Source organism: Periplaneta americana, chromosome 8 (genome assembly GCF_040183065.1).
Source record: "Periplaneta americana isolate PAMFEO1 chromosome 8, P.americana_PAMFEO1_priV1, whole genome shotgun sequence".
In the NCBI taxonomy this organism is placed as follows: domain Eukaryota; kingdom Metazoa; phylum Arthropoda; class Insecta; order Blattodea; family Blattidae; genus Periplaneta; species Periplaneta americana.
The window spans coordinates 21061606-21086660 of record NC_091124.1 but is presented as its reverse complement, the minus strand read 5'-3'; the positions used below and the strand labels follow the sequence as shown (position 1 = coordinate 21086660).

Sequence of the window (25055 nt, the reverse complement as noted above, 5' to 3'; positions counted from 1 at the left end):
TTTGTGCGAGATCGTGCGTATTTGCTTGGTTTCCGCACAAAACCAATCCGCGGAAAGTCTAAAATTCCACATTCAGTATTCCCAACCTAACACACATAATTTTCATCTTCTTACCGCTTAAGTGACATATTGATTTTACTGGTTTAGGCTTTTAACATATTATTTTTAGAGACGTTCAATATAGTAATAATTATAAATTGGAAACTTACCACTGCAATTTCACCTAAATTTCACTGTTAATTATTGTTTTTAAATATTTTCAAAAATTAAGTAAACTCTACAACTCCACTAAAGTCGCTGCATTCGTGATGCAAGTAACATTAAGGAAGCCGTGAAAAAATCAACAAGATTCCAGACTCATCATAGACTGGGGGAAAAAAAGACAGAAATATATCACGGCCTGCTGGAGTATAGTAAACACAGAAAACATTTTAAAGCAACAATGTTGAAGATAGATATTTTTGTTTTGCAAATTTGCCATCATTGAACAGAAACCAAGATGGAGATTGCATTGCAAATAATTAGAAATTCCTCTTTCAGGTAGGTAATAAACGATCTTCGCACAAAATAATGTACGATACACGAGCGGTATGTTTTCTTTCAATTCTCGGAAATTAAAAAAGCTCAACTACGTTTCGCTTTTTCAAACTTTTCCTCGAACATGAAAACTTCAACATACCGCTCTTGTAACGCATATTACTATTGTCTGACAACATGAACTTCATTGGGATTTTGACTACTCAGTTTACGATCCACGAGACCTAACCTAAAAATGTATTTCGTGCGAAAAATAAATATTTTCTTCGTTCTGTTGCAGGCTTCTTACACATCCAGAGTTTCCTTACCATGAGCCTTATTAACTCAAAAATGGAGAAGTTAATATTCCGTCACTGATTCTTCCTTACAATTTCTAGGCCTATATGTTACAATAAACTAGAGTGAAATGTAATATGTAAGGATAAAAATAAGCATAAATAACTGACTGCAATATCTAGTTGTAATGTATATCCAGCTAAAAGATGTAGTTTTACTATTATAATAGCAAATCAATTAGAATATGTACTATATTTTTGTACAGTGTTTAGCTACATTTTGATTATTTAACAATAATGTTGTCTTAACAATGTTCTTGACATACCATCTTGTACATAACTAATAGATAAATATGATTTCAATCATATTGACCACTTCTTGTTTTGTTTTTTACCCTTATCCAGTAACATGTAAGCTACACAATTTACACATTTCAGATCAAACTTTACAATTTACAATAGTTAACTATCAGCCGTGTAGAAGACACCAATTACTGTACCTCAGACAAAGGAATCTGCGGTTAAATACGTCCTACAGAAGTGAATGCATGTAAATGGAAAATACTGTAAGTGCCAATCTATACTAATAATAAATCTGTAGCCAAAATTTTTCTGATAATTTTCGATTTTCCAAAAATAATTGGTGTTAACATGTATAATTAACCATCCTGAAACTGAAAATCGCTTTTTTTTTTATTTTTGTTTGTATGTCTGTCTGTCTGGATGTTTGTTACCTTTTCACGCGATAATGGCTGAACGGATTTCGATGAAAATTGGAATATAAATTAAGTTCGTTGTAACTTAGATTTTAGGCTATATTGCATTCAAAATACTTTATTTAAAGGGGCCTGAATTAAATAAGGAACTTGGAGGTTCATTACCGCCCTCACATAAGCCCGCCATTGGTCCCTATCCTGACCAAGATTAATCCATTCTCTATCATCATATCCCACCTCTCTCAAATCCATTTTAATATTATCTTCCCGTTTACGTCTCGGCCTCCCCAAAGGTCTTTTTCCCTCCGGTCTCCCAACTAACACTCTATATGCATTTCTGGATTCGCCCATACGTGCTACATGCCCTGCCCATCGCATAGACTTTTAAAATAACAATACAATACATTTTCACCGCCGCCTCAGATTATAGCGTTGTTGTTCCTGCAGTAACTTCTATGTGCAAAATATAAAATTTTTGAGTAGGAAGAAAAAAACAAATTTATTCATTCCATGGCAATGGTACATAGGAGATCGTGAATTCTTACATTTTCGAAAGAAAGAAATATAATTAGATATCACTATATATGCTGTATCACTATTTAAGTTATTTGAAGGGTTCAGAACCATAGTGGGCCAAGCGCCATTTACTGAAGACGTAGAAAACAAGGGTTAAAATTAAGTTATTACCATAATTCAATGGAAACATATAAAATAATCCGTGGCGCTACAGCCCGTGAAGGGCCTAGACCGACCAGCCGGCTGTTAGCCTCACGCCCACATGCCGAAGCAGAGGTGGACGATCATCAACCAGAATGGAGGTATCGTGTGGTTAGCACGATGATCCCCCTAGCCGATGGAAACATAGGCCTATAGCAAGTAATATAAAGTATACACATTAAAACTAGATGATATGTCAATCTTCATTAAATTATGGTTGCATGTAATAACAAATAAGAAACATGTTAAAGGAATTGTCATTGCACCAAATGAGTGGTCTCTGGATCAAAATGATCGCATTTTAATTTTTAAATGCAATTTAAATTAAGTAACATATTAAACGATTTATCCTTCTATCAAGCACGAATGTTCCCTGGATCAAATGTCCTATTTTAATTATGTAATTACTTTATATTTATTTCTAACGGGTGCAGCGGAGCGCACGGGTACGGCTAGTATATAATTAATTTTCACTTTAAACCGTTCTATGTCCTGTCACTGTTAAACTACTGCTAGTTAATTCTCAAATGCTTGAAGGTTGACTCAATTTTTTACAAAATTTTCAAGATGAAAGTGCGTGAACATTTTTGTGTTTTGTACTTTCAGCCTTCTCTATTTACATGCCACTTACCAGATTTTTTTTAAATTGGCGACAATGCGTGTAATCAGAGAAGATACATTAAAGAACACATAAACAAATGAAATCATACTCTAGCTATATTATATAACAACAAAGCAAATTTATCTTATCTTGTAACTCAAAATACACTACAACAGCTGCATTGGCACATGTTACGTAATGAAATGTCGCAACCCATTACCACTAAAACAATATCAACGTTATCGCACAAAATATCACAAATCTGGATAAAATAATAATAGGTATTTAACATGAAGGCCTACAGATGGCAATTCTGAAAACTTGAATTGAGTGTTGATTGAGCGAACAATACAAAATAAAATACAGTCTGGTTCGTTTGGGAAGCCATAAAATAAAATTACTACAACATTTTCTAATGGGATTCTGTAGAATTCATTTCAGTTCCAATGTGATACTGAAGCACGGGAGCTTTGTACAGGGACATAATTTTATTTTTACTTCAATTTTTATTGTACCTGAGTTTTTTAATGTACTTCATTCCCACCCCTTCTACTAATGAAGTTCCCACTGTCCTCCACACAGAACCAAGTCCGCATATAGTAAACAGCACTGAGTTAGTGAGTATAGTACGTTCCAGAAATATGTCCGCGTTTTCCAGTGACGAAAGAGCTTTCAATATTGAATCATATTTTCGCACAGGTACTATCCGTTGGCCTACGTCGCATCCCGATTTCCCCATGTAAAAGCTGGGCTGTCTTAGCTCTTTTCTGAAAACATTAATTTCTGTTAGGAATTGGACGTTTACGTAATATTATACAACTGTTTAAAATAACTTAAATAAAAGGGCTTCGTTAAGTAATTAACTGTCACGTGATTTCCCCTCTTTCTAGGATCCTGCGGCATAATCACTTGGACGGGCAGTAGATAGCATGTCTGAGTAATTTTATCTGTGCGGGTCGGGCAGAAGTGAAGATTGAATTTACAGTACGTAAGGTACTCTTTTATAGAGTAGGTACAGAATTATTTCAACATGAGTTACTAGTACGAAGGACGAAATTGGCAATTGGAATTAGATGTAATAGTCTATAGTGCGATAATATGCACAAAAGAACTGAAGCCTGTATCGAAATGAGCGGCCACCATTTTCAAAAATGTGTTTAAATATCCATATTATGATTATTTTTCAATTTAACTTCATTCTCTATATTGTACGCTAATGTGCTGTAGACAGTATAATATACACTGTATAATGAATACGTTCGCATGGATAACTCAGTTCGTGAGTAAAAACACTTATTGTTAATACAGTACTGTATTTTGATTAAACAAAAACCTAATGAAAATTATCAAACTCAAAATCGCGATATTTCTTAGTTTACGTAAATGGATGAACTACTTTTCTTCCCTCCTATACCTAGTCAAGTGATTTGTTTGTGTTTTACGCCAGTATCATCGAACTACAGTCGTGGAAGGGGATAGCAAACTTTGTTTCCGGTCCTCTAAAGGTATAGCCAGGTTAATATTAAAAATGTTAGTAAAAATAAAATGATGTCCCTGTATAATCATTGTTACCGCATAAGAAGTTACTCAGCAACGACCGAATAAACAAAATGCCGTTTACTGCACAACAGCGAGTGACACCGATCCTGGTTGGTGTGTCCTTGAATGAGCCTTTTTACATTGAATAAATTGAAGAGTTTATCACTTTGGATTTTTATAGAAATTAGCCCAGTGGTGTACGCAGAATTTTGTGAATAGAAGGAACATTATTAAAATTATTTACAATTTACATTATCTGAATTTAAAATTTTGTGAATTATTATTAATTTAAATAGTTTGTTACTAGATGTGATTTTAGTCAGTTTGTATTATATTTTTGGTCCAGGGAAAATACATTTTACTGTTTCTGCCGTTATTTCCATTTTGAAGTAGGCTACAATTCAACAATATAAAACTCACTGTTAATGTAGAGGTTGGCAACATACCGGTATTTTATATCGATTATAACAACATCTCGATAGTAACATTCATACCATTCAACCAATAAGGAAATTGGCCCCTATAATGCATCTGTTCGTTATTATTATTATTATTATTATTATTATTATTATTATTATTATTATTATTATTATTATTATTTGTTAAGTTTTCACAGGGAATTAGCCAAGTCTGAACAATGGTTTACATCAATTACGTTGTCGATGTTTAATAAACTTACTTATAGTGCACATGATATTCTTATTGAATTTGGTATTCCCTAGAAACTAGTTCGATTAATTAAAATGTGTCTCAGTGAAACATACAGCAGAGTCCGTATAGGTCAGTTTCTATCTGATGCTTTTCCAATTCACTGCGGGCTAAAGCAGGGAGATGCACTATCACCTTTACTTTTTAACTTCGCTCTAGAATATGCCATTAGGAAAGTTCAGGATAACAGGCAGGGTTTGGAATTGAACGGGTTACATCAGCTTCTTGTCTATGCGGATGACGTGAATATGTTAGGAGAAAATACACAAACGATTAGGGAAAACACGGAAATTTTACTTGAAGCAAGTAGAGCGATCGGTTTGGAAGTAAATCCCGAAAAGACAAAGTATATGATTATGTCTCGTGACCAGAATATTGTACGAAATGGAAATATAAAAATTGGAGATTTATCCTTCGAAGAGGTGGAAAAATTCAAATATCTTGGAGCAACAGTAACAAATATAAATGACACTCGGGAGGAAATTAAACGCAGAATAAATATGGGAAATGCGTGTTATTATTCGGTTGAGAATCTCTTATCATCCAGTCTGCTGTCCAAAAATCTGAAAGTTAGAATTTATAAAACAGTTATATTACCGGTTCTTCTGTATGGTTGTGAAACTTGGACTCTCACTCTGAGAGAGGAACATAGGTTCAGGGTGTTTGAGAATAAGGTGCTAAGGAAAATATTTGGGGCTAAGCGGGATGAAGTTACAGGAGAATGGAGAAAGTTACACAACACAGAACTGCACGCATTGTATTCTTCACCTGACATAATTAGGAACATTAAATCCAGACGTTGAGATGGGCAGGGCATGTAGCACGTATGGGCGAATCCAGAAATGCATATAGAGTGTTAGTTGGGAGACCGGAGGGAAAAAGACCTTTAGGGAGGCCGAGACGTAGATGGGAGGATAATATTAAAATGGATTTGAGGGAGGTGGGGTATGATGATAGAGACTGGATTAATCTTGCACAGGATAGGGACTGCTGGCGGGCTTATGTGAGGGCGGCAATGAACCTTCGGGTTCCTTAAAAGCCATTTGTAAGTAAGTAAGTAAGTAAGTATAGTGCACATAATAATAATAATAATAATAATAATAATAATAATAATAATAATAATAATAATAATATTTATTTAATACTTGAGCTACATTAGGCATTGCAGCCCGAAAGAGCAGAAGCTCGTGTTCGGGCGCAGTTCAGATCAGTTAAACAAAATATATCACAAAATTAAGAGAGTTCATTGAACACAATAACATTAATAAGTGGTAAAATACATACAGCATGTAATAACAGGGTCTATATACAAATAGAAAATACAAAAGTACATGGATATTAGAGTATCAATTTTTAACTCAATTAGCTTAAACAATTAAATAATTAATCTGATTTGTTTCTTAAATCTAGTGCGTTAAGTGTACTTAGCTCAGGGTAAGCTCTAATTAATGTATTATATATTTTCGGTCCAAAATTTCTGCTGTGTTTTAATCCAGCAGTTTTGTGGCATTTGGGAGTATTTAGAAAGAAACTGTAGTTTTGTCTCGTATGGTATCCATGAGGATCAAATTTAAATTTATTGTGGCTTTTATGGAAGTAAATCAGCAATGTTTGTTTATAAATTTGTTCTAGATTTGATACGCCAAATTGCTGAAAAATTAATTTTGTTGGGTAATCAAAAGGTTTATATAGACAAATTTTGATAATTCTTTTTTGGAGCAAATTTAAAGGATGGAGAGTCGATTTTGCCATTCCTCCCCAACCTAAAATACCATACTGAATTATTGATTGAAACAGAGCTCAGTACATAGTACGCAGAACATAAACAGGTAAATAATAATTTTAATAGATTTAAGTGTGTTATTCGGGACAGGCTAATCAAAAACCCTTTTTACGATACAAATGAATTTAGGGAAACTAGTGTTGATATAATATTTTAGTTAGTTTGTTTGTTTTTCTTTTGACTTTGTCTACGTATCTGTTATACCACGACTGTTTTTATCAACAAATCAATATAACATAACCTAAATAATATAAACAAGATGAATGATTGAAAGTTTTTAAATTAAGGATGATAAAATAAACATGAATCATTTTAAAAGGTACAATTATTGAGAGTACAATGTTGGCAAATAAACAAAAGCTAGGGAGGTGATAAAAATAAACAAATGCTAGGGAGGTGATAAAAAACAAATTCTAGGGATGTGATAAAAATTCAAGGCTTCTACACTTCTCATAGATTGCATTATTATCGAGCTTGCTGGCGAGGTATTGACTGGGAAAGGAGAGCGATTCTGCCGTCACAAGATAGCTGAGCGCGCCAAAGCGCAAATGCTTCAAAGCAGTATCTCGTGTTTTTTCTTGCTTATGTTGTTTTGAATGCAATATGCCAGGTCAAAGGTGTGCTGTTGCGGTATGCAACAATTCTAACGATAAAAATAAAGAGTTGTTTCTCTTTACCATTCCTAAAGATTTATGAATTAGAAAAAAAATAGATAATTGCGTGCAAAAGACAGGATAAATTCAAACCTGATGCAAGCAGATTATGCTCTGGCCACTTTAAAAACGACGATTTTGTTCATGATTTTCGAGGAGTTTAATGAAAATAAAGCCGAAACGACCGAGAAAGTTAAAGCCTACAGGTAAGTTTAAATAAATCACGTAGGCCTATACACTGTAAGTAGCTTACATTAATACCAGCTTTGCATAATAAGTAGATTAGGTTCATATAATATATTAACATATTATGTTAACCTTCAAATTATTTTCTTTCTTTTGTAGAACGTTTTTAAACACAAGACTGGAAACTAGCAGACGAAAACGGATGGCAGACACTGAGAGCAGACGAATTGTTAAGAAATACAGAAAAATAATGCAGTGACAAGTGTAAGTACAGCTTTTATGTAAACACTTTCAACGTATTTATATTATGCCATGATACGTACACAATTGGTTTATACCCATTGTAATGTTTTTATTTGAGGCGGTTATGTTTATAATGTACGCTGATGTCGCTATCAATTTGAAAATAAAGAACCAATGAGCATGGACTCTTCGCGCTTGGACTCTTAGCCAATTAGTCATTTGATTGGCTAATGTAAAATGAGATAACCTATTGAGTGTATAGAAGCCTTGATAAAAATTATAGGATATGCAGCCATGATTGGTTGAAACACGTCGTTCCGTACCATTTTATTGGTCAAAAATAATATGATTTAGTAAAAGTGTAATAGTCTCTGTAACTTGCTTCAGGTCATTGAAGAAACGTTTCGATTATCCAACTAAATTAATTTATTCTGAATTTAATGTATTTAATATTGAACAAATTTATAAGTATACGCTGTTAAAATTTTATCATAAAAATCGTAATAAGTTTGTATTACAGACACACAATTATGACACAAGACGAAATATTAATTCAACATTAGTAGAACCTAAATGTCTCACATCTGCTGGTCTAAAGCATAGCATAAATTTTGGCCCTCGGTTGTACAATGTTATAACTGAATTACACCCAGAACTTCTAACATGTAACCCACTAACATATAACAAGAAAATTAGAAACGTGTTAATATCTTCAATTTGATTAAATAAATTTATAGTCTATGTGTATGAATTAATCAACCTATATTATATTTGTATTCTATAATTTTGACATATATTAGTCCTACTTTTCACGTGCGATATTATTCTTCTCTAGTGTTAATATTATATTATATAATTCCATTGCCGCTGTAATTATATTTTAGTTCCTATTTTATTTTACTTATTTATTTACATTATTATTATTATTTGTTTTTCGTTTTAATATTATATCTGAACTGCGACCGAGCACGAGCGCTGCTCATTCGGTCTCAAATTTTGTTAATACTACTGTATCTTCCTTTTATATTGCTTGTATTATTTTATTTGTATTTCTCTTTGTTTGTTTTGTAATTATATTTCTTTATTCTGTATATTTGAATTTAAATAAATAAATAAATAAAATTTCTACGAATGAACTTCTTTTCCTAAAAATTTCTTATTCTGTATATTTGAATTTAAATAAATAAATAAATAAATAAAATTTCTACGAATGAACTTCTTTTCCTAAAAATTTATATAATAAAAAAGGTTATTATACATTATTTTTTTACTTAGTTATGGTCCATGGTTTTAAGAAAGGAGAAGGCTGTAAATGAGTACACAATATCACCTGTAAATTGTGCGAGGATTTAGGAGTTGTATATTTATTTATTCCTTTACTTGACAATTTATTTTCGTAAGTAGATAGAACAGTAAAATTCCTTATTATTAAGTTAAATTGACCATCACTTGGAGGAGGACATGATGACTCTCATTCTTGACGTGAGAATTATTCTTGCTGTAGAGAGATCCTTGGCAAATCGTCAGTTCTCTTTAGTTTAAAATGCATAAAAATGTGATTTAGTAGTTAAAAAGAACCGTAAATACTCCTTCGTGCACAAAAGTATCGATTGGTGCTGTCTGATGAAAATTATACAGGGACATCATTTTATTTTTACTTCAATTTTTATTGTACCTGAGGTTTTGAATGTAGTCGTACTTCACTCCCATCCCTTATACTAATGAAGTTCAACCGTCCTCCACAGATCCAAGACCGCATATATAGTCATAGTAAACAGTACGTTCCAAAAATATGTTCGCGTTTTCCAGTGACGAAAGAGCTTTCAATATTGAATCATTTTCGAACAGGTACTGTGTCCATTTGTCTACGTCGTATCCCGGTTTCCCCCACCAGCTTTTATTCTCCAGCTAGTGAGTGGGCTCTTTTCTGAGAACATTAATTTCTGTTAGGAATTGGAAGTCTACGTAATATTATACAACTGTTTCAAATAACTTAAATAAAAGGGCCTCGTTAAGTAATTAACTGTCATGTGATTTCCTCCCTTTCTACGACCTTACGACATAACCACTTGGACGGAGTAGATAGTATGTCTGAGTAATTTTATCTTTTCGGATCGGACAGAAGTGAAGATTGAATTTACAGTACGTAAGGTACTCTTTTATACAGTAGGTACAGAATTATTTCAACATCAGTTACTCGTACGAAGGACGAAATTGGTAATTGGAATTACACACATTAGAACTGAAGCCTGTATCGAAATGAACGGCCACCATTTTCAAAAATGTGTTTAAATATCCATATTATGATTATTTTTCAATTTAACTTCATTCTCCATATTGTACGCTAATGTGCTGTAGACAGTATAATATACACTGCATATTGAGTACGTCCACATGGAAAGCTCAGTTCGTGAGTAAAAACATTCATTGTTAATACTGTACTGTATTTTGATTAAACAAAAACCTAATGAATATGATCAAACTCAAAAGCGCGATATTTCCTAGTTTACGTAGCCTAAAGTAGTTACTTTTCTTCCCTCCTATACCTAGTAAAGTGATTTGTTTGTATATTACGCCAGTATCATCGAACTCCAGTCGTGGAAGGGGGTAGCAAAAGGTGTTGATCCAGAGGTATAGCCAAGTTAATATTAAAAATGTTAGTAAAAATAAAATGATGTCCCTGTATAAATTTAAGTTTGTGTTAACAAATACTCGTTAATCTTGTCAAAGTGTTTCTGCTAAAAGGTCAATTACTGATTCATAGTAGATTGTATGAGAAGGACAGAGACAAAGTTTCAAGACTGTATGTCCAGCCACTCTTTGTTTTCACTTTAAACTTATTTTCTAATGTAAGCTACTAGACGTGAAATGTTGTAGGGGCTAGTAAGTCGTACTTCGGCGTAGGTATACTGAAATAAGCTTTCCTTTGCAATGCTCTACCCAACAGAAATTCTCAATTCATCTTCCTTTATCTCCTTAAAGTAAGAATTTTTTGCAATTTTGACTTTCACAAGTTACAGCGTGACAGCTTAATCTTATCTCAGGATAAATTTAAATAAAGATGAATATGTACTTGTTTCTTCAAGGTAATAAGAGGTTTATCAAATCATAAATTGTATCACATGTCCATTCTTCTATATACTGCTAAGTCATGCAGTATCTAATGATTTGTCTAAACTGCAGAGTCATAAACAATATTACCTAACAATGTGAAATACTGCAACCACTGACAGTAAATAACCCATTTATCGGACAGACCTCCGATAATTACAGCACAAAAACCTTCCCATATGAACACAACCTCCATTCACAACAAATTCCATTTAGACATCAGAATTCGAACCTGGATCGCTGGCAATGAAAGCAGACTTTCCGGCTGTTCGGCAAATTGTAGGACCGTTAAATAATAGTACATTATGCAACGATTCTATAATGGTAGTAATTAAGTCGCGAGGATGTTTATGAAACGAGCACAAGCGAGTTTCATAATTTTCATACGAGCGTCTTAATTACCATTATAGTCAAGTTTCATACGACTTTTTATGCTCGACCATATTCCTAACTCGAAATTATTCAGAAGTATTCATTTTATTCTTAAGTGACTGAAGAGCGGAAGTGACCTTGTGCATAGCTCGTAAATTGTGAGATGTGCGCAGACGCGAAAGTATTGATTTTTTCCGAGGAACAGATGTCCACATTGACCTTGATATAATCTAGAGAGTAAACTAAATATTAATATTGATATAACATTGAAATTAAATTAGACATTGAAAAACGAGATGACAAATTGAATTTATTTGAATATTATTTACAATTAACGCTAATTATTATAGTAACAGAACATAACCTTCTGCGACTGTATTGGATTTCCAGCCTCCGTGACTTTTCGCTAATTATCTTTCGATTGCATATCCGAGAATAATCGATACTTGCGGTTTTATAATGCTATAATCAGTACAATGGAGATTTCTCATTGGCTGAACAACTGAATTATAATGAATAGGTGTACTTTAATGAGGTGCATTAAAGGGCTACTACCAGATGTATAATTACTACATTTCGGCATGGTCGAGCATAAAAAATTTAAATATATGCACTAATAATTCAGGTCTTTCACAATATTATGCCAAATCTCTTATCTTTAAGAACTTATTTGGAGCTGATAACGTTTCTCTTAGAGATACAAATTGATATAAAAGAATATTAGAGAATCATAACACAAGTAGGTTGTCTTTAGTCACAACCAAGGTTTTTCAAAAAAGCCCCTATGTCACCACAACTGACAACTGTAACATTTCACAATGGAATGAAGATGCCTATTGTAGGCCTGGGCATCTCGAAGGTTAGTGATCGTATGAGATACATTGCTTCACACTAATGATTTGTAATCAATAACTTAAAACTGAATGAACTTCTCTAATCCAGTGGTATTCAATCTTTTTTCTCCCGTACTCCTAGAGGTACTTTTCCACTCAAGCTTGTACAGCACCAAAAGTTGTTAGTTCAAATTATACGTAACTACGAGGGTCGTACTGAAAGTCTTGAGCAACCCACTGTTATAAATCTTAATTTTTATTTTTTAGACAAACCAGATACATCATCGTAATTTACAGACTTCTATGTCACTTTTCAACATCGTCTCCATTTCTTTGCACACATTTTTCCCGCCGTTCTGTAAGTTTGAAAATTCCCTTGGGTTATAAATTCGTTCCACTTTCCCGAAGACAATGACGCACTGTACTCCGGATGTCCTCCAGCGTCTCATAGCGTTGGCCTCGCAGCTGTTCTTTTACAGAACCGAAAAGATGGTAGTCGGAGAGTACTAGTCGGGACTGTAGGGAGAGTGCGGAAGAATTTCTCACCCTAATATCCTGATTTTCTCTACAGTGACACGATCAGTGTGAGGCCGTGCGTTATCATGTTGCAAGATGATCTTCTTTCCAGGGCGTTCCTCACGCAATGCACGACGGAGCTTCAAAAGTGTCTGGATATAGTGGACCTGTCTTCGGACAGTTGACTGAACAACGACAAACTGTAATTTCCTTAACTTGGAAATTGTCACGATTATGCACCTAAACTATTTGTCGCGTAGTAAAGTTGTACTTTTCGGAAACTCAGACACTGAAATATGAGACACAGATCCACTATTAGAATTACAACCCGGTACACAACACGAATGGCCGATTTCACGACGTAATTAACACAAGAAAATATCATAACAAAACCACGTGCTAATCATCCTTGGACAGCTACCGGCGCCATTTTGGCCACTATCAATACCTACATTAAGATCTGAGTATTGGAGACGGTCTTGGGGTAGCTCATGACTTTCAATACGACCTTCGTATATCTAAACTTAATAAACTCAACGACTTATCGATTATTAAATCAGCTTGTTTTAAACTATAAAAGAAAGAGTCATGTTATAAAATAAGTAATTAAAGGAACAACGTTACAGATATCATAGAAAAGAAAAGTTATCTTATTGTATTAAAAATTTAAATCATTCTGTCATGTTAATGAGATTCTCGATGTTTTCTGCACGCCAGCTCCTCGATTCTTGGTCGAATCAAATTCCATTTAGACATCAGAATTCGAACCTGGATCGCTGGCAATGAAAGCAGACTTTAAATATATGCACTAAGAATTCACGTCTTTCACAATATTATGCCAAATCTCTTATCTTTAAGAACTTATTTGGAGCTGATAAAGTTTCTCTTAGAGATTCAAATTGATATAAAAGAATATTTGAAAATCATAACACAAGTAGATTGCCTTTAGTCACAACCAAGCCATAATGTCACCACAACTGGCAAGTGTAACATTTCACAATGGTATGAAGATCCTATTGTAGGCCTGGGCATCTCGAAGGTTACTGATCGTAGGAGATCTATTGCTTAACACTAATGATCTGTAATCAATAACTTAAAACTGAATAAACTTCTCTAATCCAGTGGTATTCACGGGTGCGTGCGAGTACCAGAGATGATTCTAATTCAAGGGATTTTTGTGTTTCGTTTTGATTGATGCCAAGTCAGAGAAACCCTGACCACACAAATAACTACAGGGAAACAGCAGAAGTTGTGAAATGGCGGTGTCGCTAGGTTCCATACATTCTTTGCGAGCATAAAACCACAAGTCACAAATTGACAAGTTTTCGAATTTTATTTTCAGTCCACTATTAACGGACATTTATATTCCTTCATTTTTAAGGGAAGTTCAGGGATGCGGTGTAAAATGGATTTGTAATACAATCATTTGCTTTGATCATTCATGGAACGTATATCCTATATGTTTATTTTAAACATTACGTATACCCTAAAAAGTCTTCATTTACCCCCAGTTGAATGCCACTTATTTAATCTATTTACAAAAATCATGATTTCATCTGAAACTTTGTTCTGGGACGACTAAAATAGTGCTTATACAGAGAGAAGCATGTATGTATACATACTTACTTACTTACTTACTTACTGGCTTTTAAGGAACCCGGAGGTTCATTGCCGCCCTCACATAAGCCCGCCATTGGTCCCTATCCTGAGCAAGATTAATCCATTCTCTATTATCATATCCCACCTCCCTCAAATCCATTTTAATATTATCTTATTTGAAGGATTCGTAACAAGCTGTTTTTTACGGTGATGGGTTGTTAGCCCTTCGCCCAACCCCCAAGCTGGAGGACCACCCCTCATCGGCTGTCCGCGACTGCTTATTCGATATATTCACAGCTACCCTCCATATCTGGAGGCCGTCTCCTCGATCCGCAACCTGAGGACGCGCCATGCCGTGGTGATAAGGACCCACAATACATGGATGTATACATACTGTATTTATTAATTTTGTCATGAACGTTATTTTGTTGTGTTAAAATAATTAAGAGAATAAACAGCAATCTGAAACAATTTTCGTAAATAGATGAAAGTGTTAAACTTGATTAAGTCTGTAAAGCTACAATTATACGTAATTAAAATACGTAATAACATGTGATGATACCGTATGCACTTTATGATATTCAAATAACAGATATTCTTTGGATGGTGTTTAATAATATGTAACCCTCCTTAAATGTTAAGTTCACATTTACAGGTATTTTATGTATTTCGTTGTTGCTCAAAAGAAGACTTTCTTTTGCTTCATTTGCATTAACATTTCATACTTTCCAACGTTTCATTCACTTTCCTTCGTAATTTTAATTTCAGTGACATTAAATTGATTGTTAGATTTATCTATGTGTTCATGGAACCTGTACTGCAGTATATTCATCAATATCAAGACAACTGGCTTCACCATGTAAGCGTATGCCTAGAGCAGTGACCGGCATGTTCCGTGCTCTGTGACGTTATACCACGGAGTCGCCTTGCTCTTTGCTCGGCAATCTCTGCATACTGAGCACAGCGAGGAGAGAAGGTTCAACTGAACAGTGGTGGTACGGCGCCTATGCAATGACAGAGCGCAATCCATTCGTTTGAGGTAGTATGGGATCAGCACAATTACAATACATTTGTACGAAAACAAAACTGTACATCCGTGATAAATCAATTTAACAAAATATTTTGGTTTGTAATCAAATTTAATATACTTATAATAATATTAAATTCATAATACAGCCAGCTGCAGAAGCGTTCGCATTATGTAAATGAGGCTACGAAACTGCTATAAATATACAAATATAGAAATAAATAATTTAAGAAGTACTACAACACTTTGTCTACTCGGAGGCTTGAAAACAGTTCAAGTGTTTTTAACAGACATTTTCCTACACAATATACAGATTGAACTATCTAGGCCCTAACTTGGTGAGTAGTATGCAAAGCATATTTCAACTTTTGAAACACACCATCACTTTGTGTCACTACCGTGCCCAAGCTAAATGCTTTGTCGAGATCAAACTGTGTTATGGAGTATGGAGGAATGGAGAAATGTTTGATTTGTGGCAAGCTGTTTCAGCATGTAAAGAAATTCAATGGGGAGAGAATATCGACAAGTACTAGTGCAGCAATTGAAAGATAAATTGTTAAGTGAAGCTAGGGAACACACTGTCAGTGAATCAATGGTAAGCTTAAGGCTTAAGATATAGGATTTCACTAGCCATTGCAAAGAACATGCGTTCTTTTAATGACGGGGAAATTGCCAAGAATGTTGCCATCATGACCGCAGAGTAGTTATTCCCTAGCAAAATACAGGAATGTGATTCCATCAATTTATCTCCAAGAACTGTCGTATCATTGCTGCACTGACGCCACTGCGCTGGTGCGTGCTAACAGTAATACGACTCAACTGCTCGCTCTTCCAAGCTCTTGAGGCCTGACTGGCTCTTATGTCATAACTGCAGCTTCTGCCGGCTACTGGCCTAGAGCAAGGATTCCTCGAGCGACCTTGAACTATAGACCAACAGGGAAAAGAGGTATGTTTGTAGAGAATTTACTTACAACACACTTTCTGCACTGTTATTTCCAGCGTTTCCGTAGTAACCATCAAACGTGTTGTATCTTCAAATTACATGGCATGCAACAATGATGATAAGTATGCAAAAAGATCATGACAGTACAAAAAATTATTTTCAAGCGCTACCGTACAATAGTAAATTTTAACAGATTTGCTATCATTGAAAAATCTGTTTTTAAGAATGGCTGTCTAAGATGTCTTTTTCATGACTGAACTATTAGTCAACGGTCCAACATGTTTTCGTAATGCATTACGAATTTATCGTTCTGATTTTGATTTCATAATATTATAAGACAATAATTGCATCTATTCTTGTAGTAGACATACAACAAAAAAAAGTACAATAAATAGTTGCGACGTCTTTTATCAACCTACATTTAAATTCCTGTGGAAATTGGATTGAAGACTTTCTTTTCTGTTCCTGTTATATTTGTTTATGTATTGTGTCCAAAGACCCAGACTGATTTTTAAGACTCTCATAATTCTATCGCTAATAAGAAAATATGTACCGGTATACAATAACTTTCGTCATCTTACAAGCTTCCACAGACATGGAATATCACGAATAATCTAGGCAACTTACTTACTTACTTACAAATGGCTTTTAAGGAACCCGGAGGTTCATTGCCGTCCTCACATAAGCCCGCCATCGGTCCCTATCCTGAGCAAGATTAATCCAGTCTCTATATTATCCCATATTCCTCAAATCCATTTTAATATTATCCTCCCATCTACGTCTCGACCTCCCCAAAGGTCCTTTTCCCTCCGGCCTCCCAACTAACACTCTATATCCATTTCTGGATTCGCCCATACGTGCTACATGCCCTGCCCATCTCAAACGTCTGGATTTAATGTTTCTAATTATGTCAGGTGAAGAATACAATGCGTGCAGTTCTGCGTTGTGTAACTTTCTCCATTCTCCTGCAGCTTCATTCCACTTAGTCCCAAATATTTTCCTAAGCACCTTATTCACAAACACTCTTAACCTCTGGTTCCTCTCACTATGAAACAGTACTGATAATAAATTATTATTTTTATGTTTAAAAATAAAATTTCATTTGTTACTGCCCATGCGTAGTCAAAAAGTTGAGTATACAGCGAATGTTAACAAAAAGTTCCATTCACAAACGTTCATAAAACAAAACCAAATACAGTGCATATAAGGGTCTGATTTCAATAAACACTGAAAAGTTTGCATAAACGCAATGTTTTAACAAAGTTAATGGGTTTTTTTTCGAAGTTTTCCCCAACCATAAGGCAAATGTCAGGTAATTTATGGCAAATCCTCGGCCTCATCTCGCTATCACTAATTTCATCGACGCTAAATAACCTCGCAGTTGATACAGCGTCGTTAAATAACCACATAAAAAAACCTGGATCTCGGGCGTTGGCAGCTGTTCTCCAACTCCTAGGCAAATAGTATACGGTACCTCAAATTTCCAGAATTTTAAACACAAGAATTACAGATATTCATAACGAATTCAGGGTCTTCATAATGTTGTGTAACACGTCTTTTTATCTTTAGGGCCTATATATTTATCTGAAGGTGATAACTTTTGTACTGGAGGTTAAAACTGGTATAAAAGTCACGTGGTAAAACATAATGATAGTTGATGGCCTTCAGTCACTACAAAACTCTTTCAAGAACACCATGTCTCCACAACTGGCAAGCGTAACATTTCACAATGGAATGAAGCTGCCTATTGTAGGCCTGGGCACCTGGCAGGTTAGTCATCATAGAAAATACGAGTATATTGCTTCACACTAATAATTTGTAATCGATAATTTAATAAAAGTATCAATTTAACTTCTACTACTTGTAAAAATCATTACAGTAATTTCACTGCAGTTCTGTTCAAAAACAACTAAGTTAGTGCCTATAGATCAGTGGCGGCTACCGCATATTTCTTAAGAGGAGGAAAGAAGTTAACAGCACAAAATGACACCTTCTTGAATGAAACATGCTACAAATTAGCCTACATGCAATACATGTAAGACCAGGTAACGTTCGGGTTGGCTTCCGTTTTGTATAGGAATAATCTGTTCTTGTAAACTGAGTTTCCTAAATAATTGTCCAAAATATAATATGTTTTCACTTCCATTCATTGTAGAATAATTGCATAAATTAACCGTTGCAAGAAAATTCACAACCTCGCAGCATTTTCGCGCACACTACAGCATCACACGTGTTGGAAGAGACCAGCTACTAACACGTAACCGGAACCGTTTTACGGATGTGGGAATGGAAAATAATCTGTTAGGAAAGCGAGAAAACTGCACCCATCCACGTGGTCTGTGTTGCCACATGTACATTTTACATGCTCAGTATCACATGCTTTTGAAGAATGTCAGTTCTTGTAAAATCATACTACCATTATTTTTCAAAGCTGCCCTTGGCCGATTAATTTTCTTATGTTAAAAATGATGTAGTTTGGAGTACTTTCAATTTCAAATATATTTGTACAAAACTGACAACTTGGATGTTGTCCTGTCTAGTAGACAATGAATGGAAGTGAATTTCAGGGGCCAAAATGATCTACGATACTAACGTAGAACTACTTCCTCTTTGTTTTATACAGACCCGACTTCAACTTTCAAATATCCTCGAAAGTTTCAAATCATGAATAGTACCCTATACATATGAAGTGCAATTAACAATATATTTTCATTTATAATTTTAAAAAAGTTTATAGCCTATGGTGTCTTATAACTTTGCGTTAAAACTGTTTTTATTGTGCCTCCTCCTAGATGTGTTATAGTCTGGTTGAATGCAGCATCGTCAGATGGCAGCGGTAGCGAGCTAGCTGCAAGACCAGTCGGTTTCTATTTCCCGCCCATTCGCTGATTCAGAGGAGGATCTCCTCCCTCTCCGTTCATTTACTTGCTTTAAAGCTCTGCTTCTTTCTCTGGCCGCTAGCGTGTTGTTGTCTATGTGTGTTAACTGCAGTAAGGGAGGAAAGGATTGGCTTTCCTCCACACAAACAATCTCGCATCCTTCTCATAGTTTTCTACAGCACATGTGCGCGCGTCGTTTAAAACTCGATCAACCGAGGTTTTCTTATAGCTGTGAACTTAAAAATTATAGGATCTTCCACGAATTTCAAGGCACATATTTTATTTGGTAGAAGAAAAATGTGAGTAGGACGTTCATCCTTTCCCTCCCTCGAGGAACCGCCACTGCTATAGATGCTTGTTAATTTTCTCTGACATGATTTTATTACTGCGTATGTTAAAAAAGAGAGTATAAACAACAATTTCAAATAATTTTTACGAATAATATGTCATTAAAATGTTAATGGTAACAACTTGTTTAGACCCGTAATTCACTACACCGAGAACTATGAACTATGTAATATGAACATGAACACTATCGCATTCTGTTTATTTGAGAATGTCCTTATTAAAAAAACAAGTGAAATATCCAGCATATAAAAACATACTTGAAATTATGACATTCCTATTTTTTCCCCCATGTGTATCAGACATCAAGCAAATATTCTTACCATCTTGGATTTTCATTATACAGGGTTAGTTAAAAGTCCCGCACCACCTAAATAACTTTTGAAGCATGTGGTTCAGTGACATGAAACTTGGTATGTGGGGATAACCATATACTAAGAACTCAATAATGGTATTACCGAGTTTTTTTATATTTCTGGTTTAACCGGAAGTAACTCCAACTCTCTTATTTTAAATGGAACACCCAATAAATTTTTTTTATTTTTGAATAAAGCTCATTAAGAGCTTTTCAAAAAGTACCCACACTTGATACTTCTATACAAATTCAGTGTTGCTAAATAAAAATGGAATTGGTGCAAGATATTCCTAAAGCCTGATTAAATCATTCCTTAAGTGGTTTCTACGATCGAGTGACACATTGTAAAGCAGCTGAGGGCTACCAATTTGAACACATAATTTAGAAGGTGAGCTAGCTTTGTTTTGTTTTTGTTAAGGAAGGAGTATTTTATTATTTTAATATTCGATACACTTTTCTGTTTTCTTGACTTAGCAACACTGAATTTGTACAATTAGCGTACAATATAGAAAATGAAGTTAAATTGAAAAATAATCATAATATGGATATTTAAACACATTTTTTTAAATGGTGGCCGTTCATTTCGATACAGGCTTCAGTTCTTTTGTGCATATTATCGCACTATAGGCTATTGCATCTAATTCCAATTACCAGTTTCGTCCTTCGTACTAATAACTCATGTTGAAATAATGCTGTACCTACTCTATAAAAGAGTACCTTACGCACTGTAAATTCAATATTCACTTCTGCCCGATCAGAAAAGATAAAATTACTCAGATATGCTATCTACTGTCCGTCCAAGTGGTTTTGTCGGAGGGACGTAGAAAGGGGTGGAATCACGTGACAGTTAATTACTTAACGAGGCCTTTTTATTTAAGTTATTTTAAAAAGTTGTATAATATTACGTAGACGTCCAATTCCTAACAGAATTTAATGTCTTCAGAAAAGAGCTAAGACAGCCCAACCACTAGCCTTTATAGAGGCCGAGCTGAAGCAGGTGAGGGAAATCGGGATGCGACCTAGAAAAACGGACGACAGTAGGCCTACTTGTGCGAAACTATGATTCAATATTGAAAGCTCTTTCGTTACTGGAAAACGTGAACATATTTCTGAAATAAAAATAAAATGATGTCCCTGTACATCACATTTAGTTTAAATGCATGTTTTAATGATTTTCAGCGGACACAGTTTCTCGATTTTTATTTCCCTTATTTTAGCTTCTGGAATCAGAATTGAAGAAGGAAAGGAAAAAAAAAACTAAGTAACAGAAGAAAGTTCATTCAAGTTTGCACCCATAACTTCTTGCGATATATAGTACGTCCGCTCAAATGAGAGCCACTTGGAACGTGCGATTGGACACACTTACCGCAGGGAGCAAGTAGGCACGCGACTCCGAGCAGGTTCCATGTAAACAACGCTGCGTTGCCATCTCTCCCTTCTGAAGACTGAAGTGAACCTTCGTATGCGTCTTGTAAATACAGAACTAAAATACGAACACCTATTCAGAGTCCGTTGAGTCACTATTTAAATCAATTAAACAAGATTCCAAGCTAGTTGCTAAGGAGCGAAAATCACTTTCTTCTGTCTTTACATGTTCGATATACCCGTAATTTACCCATTGCTTTTTATTATTAATATCATCCATCACATTTACTATTAAATCACGTACTTCTTCAACAGATTTATTTCCCAATGTATTTTCTGACCGGACATTTCTCTTCAGTTCCGACCAAACGAATTCTATGGCTTTGAGACAACAATGGTGGGGGGGGGGGGCAGTCGTAGTACAACATGGCCGTATTTTGATCATATTTAGTCAATTTTATTACATACATATTTTTTCTATGATGGTTACGTTTTATCTCTTGTAGCAGATGTAACTTTGTTGTTGGGTCTGGCGTGGGCAAAGGGATGTTATTTTCACGTATAAATGTTTTAATGACATCTATTGTTGATCTAGTGGTAGGTAGAGTTTTGACAATACGGGAATGGTATTGGACATTATCCATAATGATGATGATGCATTGAGAAGTTTATTTAACGTTGGAGCTATTTTATTTTGATAAAGCTCGTCATAGCAACGAGCACAGAATACATAGAGTAGACACTAGCATCTTAATACCATTCGACGGAGTGAAGTCGGTTTGATGGACCTGACGCCATCTTGTTGCTACCAAAACATTGCAAAATAGCTATTACGTTATAGAAGATCTTATGATAATAAGAATTCCATATGTCCCTAATTTCCTGGAGGACTCACACTTCCTTGTTTGTTTCATAATACAGAATCGCTAGGCACGTATTTTTAGCAAAAATTACAAAACTGTCATCGATAAATCACATACATACAGGTTATTTAAATTGACAGCTCTTCAAATTGCAGTATGGTATTTAATAGGTACTCTGGAAGGTTAAACAAACAATAATGATAAAAAAGGAAGATAACAGTTTGACCTTATTTTGCTACTAGTCCAATAAAAATGCTACCCTATAATAATTACTGTTATAGGTTGATCCATTTGCTTCGATTTAATAATGCAACTTGCTTCTTAACGCAATTTATCATTCTCTTCCTTTTGCCAGTATTTCGTATAGATGTCCTGATTTTGTTTAGAGAAAAAGTGGAATGCTCTTAACCATATAACATTTGATAGGCTCTTCGTTTATAGTATATAATTAGATTATAACGGCGAACAAAAGTGAAGTTTTATTACCAAGTGGGTCAAGTTAGTTCACGGCCGAATTAATGAAGCTACTAAGTCTGCAAAGCATAAGTCTGATTTCGTGATTATAAAAATTAATTACAATAATATTAATACACTATTTCTTTTTCATCAAACGAATACGTGCATTCGGTTGAAGAGAAACCTCGGTACACCCATTTTCTATACCACGCGACACAAACTTCCAACTTGGGTTGTTAGGTTAGCTTTGCTCGTAAATGCTAAGTTTACAAAGCGTGTCTGATTTAGTGATTATAAAAACTAATTACAATAATATCAATACACTAATCCTTTCTCTTAATCAAACAAATACGTGAACAATACGAATCTAACCGACTAACCTAAGCTAAATCATTCATTATCTACCGGTAATAAGTACATTTCACACATGCATATTTACCTGTGAAAAGTTATTCCAGGAATTTTTTTGAAAACCTGTTTGTGCAGCCACACACAGTACATGTAGGCATATTGAAATTACTTCATTTATTAATTAAAACAACGATACAACATCACAATCAACTGCCCATGTGCTAACCGGGAGCCCAATGTTTTGGTAGCATCATAATGGCGACGGTCTATAAAAGCGGCTTCACCTCCAAGCTGTTCATGTCTACTCTATGCATTCTGTGCTCGTTGCGTCGTAGTAAGTCCGTTACGAAACCATCGATTTTACGAAATTTTTCTTTCATATTTCGATCGACGTTTTCTTTTGTTGATTTACCTTCTCCAGAGATAATTCTCTTTATTGTTGCGCGAGACACTCCTGCAGCAGCACTGGTATTTTTCAGTGGTGTCCGGCACTTACCCGCACCGTCTTTGAAATACGTATAAATATTAATAATAATTAACACTGTTCTTGTACAATCTTATCACGTACTAATGGCGATTTGTGGGTTTACGTATACGACTATTGTTATTATCCGTTTCCCAAGGACGTCACATTATAAATACAATCACAATATATGGAACACAAAAGCCACGATATACACTTATGGTCTTCTGCCTTGTTCTGAGCTAACTCCTTACACTTGCGTGCTCGTCTGAAACCGAATACTATATGAACTTGTTCTCGGAGCACCGACTTAGATCTGTCAACAGCGCTGGCGTACCAACAACCAGCCGCGTGCTTCCAGACTGAAACACCTGACGACGCCTCCCGCTCAAGGTAGGTGCAAGTGGCTCTCATTTGAGCGGACGTACTATAGACAGATCATTCTCTGCCTACAAAAACATATTGCCTGACAAGCACAGGAACCTGAGAAACCAATTTAGAAATGTTAGTTGTTAACTGCGCTAAAAGAGAAAGTAAAGTATAGTGAAATGAGAAATTTTGAACAAAAATGAAAGTGCATATTTTAGTATATTTTTCGCTTGATCGTACTTGTTTCATAGTTTGATACTGCATGAATGCATGCATATTTTGGGATTTTATAGTGCATGAAATTCTCGTCTCTAGTGATTATACGATGAAAGAGTAATGGAACGGAGAAAAATTCTAGTGATTATGTTTCTAAGTTAAGTGTACTTCGAATCTGTCCCAGAATTGCTGTATTCAGTAAGGGAATTTGAAAAAGTCAAAAGGATAAATACCTATGGGAGATCACAGAGATCCAGTATCAGAGACTAAAGACATACTATTTTCATAAAAATTCACACTCCGTCTTGAATATTACACTTTATTCTGCTTACAAACGCTCACTGGGTTACATTAAACGGTCCTATTGAATCGTAATAAAGCAGTGTAAAATTGGAATGAAATATTGACCGTGAGCTGAAGTAAAGTCTTCAGATCAATAATCAATTTCTGTCCTATAAGGGTTAGGTACAGCTTACAGCAGTAATTTTTTTGGAAATATTCAACATTTTTTCCCTCCATTACTGTATCTTGTACAATGATGAAAAATTGGTATATGTAAAGCACTGTCCTTCTGCTATATGAAAATATATTTTTAGGATTTTAAAAAATTATTTATATATTTTTCTTTCAAAATTCATAATGGTGGTAGTTCATTGTGCAGTGAAGAAGCTTTTCCCTCATAACTCATAAACTTGTTAACTTTTTCACGTTCACTCTCTTTTATTTTATTACTGAAACTCATGTTTATAATGCCATGCTCTTTCAACTACATTCCTTAATAAATAATAATTTTTTGTGTATTAGAAAAAAATACTGATATTTGACCATTTTTAAATGAATTTTTTTATCAGACAATCTATCAAATGTAGAGAAGTGATCTTGCATCATATTGTAGATATGACATGCATAAATACACACAAAAAATTTCATCACAGAATGTTGGATAGTTTTTAGTTATGTGGGAAAAGCTTCATCACTGCACAGTGAACTGAATTAAAAAAAAAAATGTAAATAATTTTTTAAATCGTAAGAAT

The 25055-nt window shown here is 34.7% G+C and overlaps 1 protein-coding gene across 3 annotated transcripts in view; it reads left to right on the top strand.

Annotated features, from left to right (window-relative positions):
- Positions 1–25055, top strand: part of LOC138704559 (1,5-anhydro-D-fructose reductase-like) — a 60794-nt gene that overhangs the window by 15024 nt on the left and 20715 nt on the right. The window contains exon 7 of one of the 3 annotated variants that reach the window (XM_069832589.1): positions 818–1184. The exons of 1 other annotated variant lie outside the window; for it this stretch is intronic. In XM_069832589.1, coding sequence (XP_069688690.1) covers positions 818–860 — 43 coding nt within the window. In that variant the 3' untranslated portion in view covers positions 861–1184. Of the gene's footprint in view, positions 1–817; positions 1185–17976; positions 18130–25055 lie in introns of those variants that run through there. One more of the 3 variants, XM_069832588.1, reaches the window with a different exon arrangement.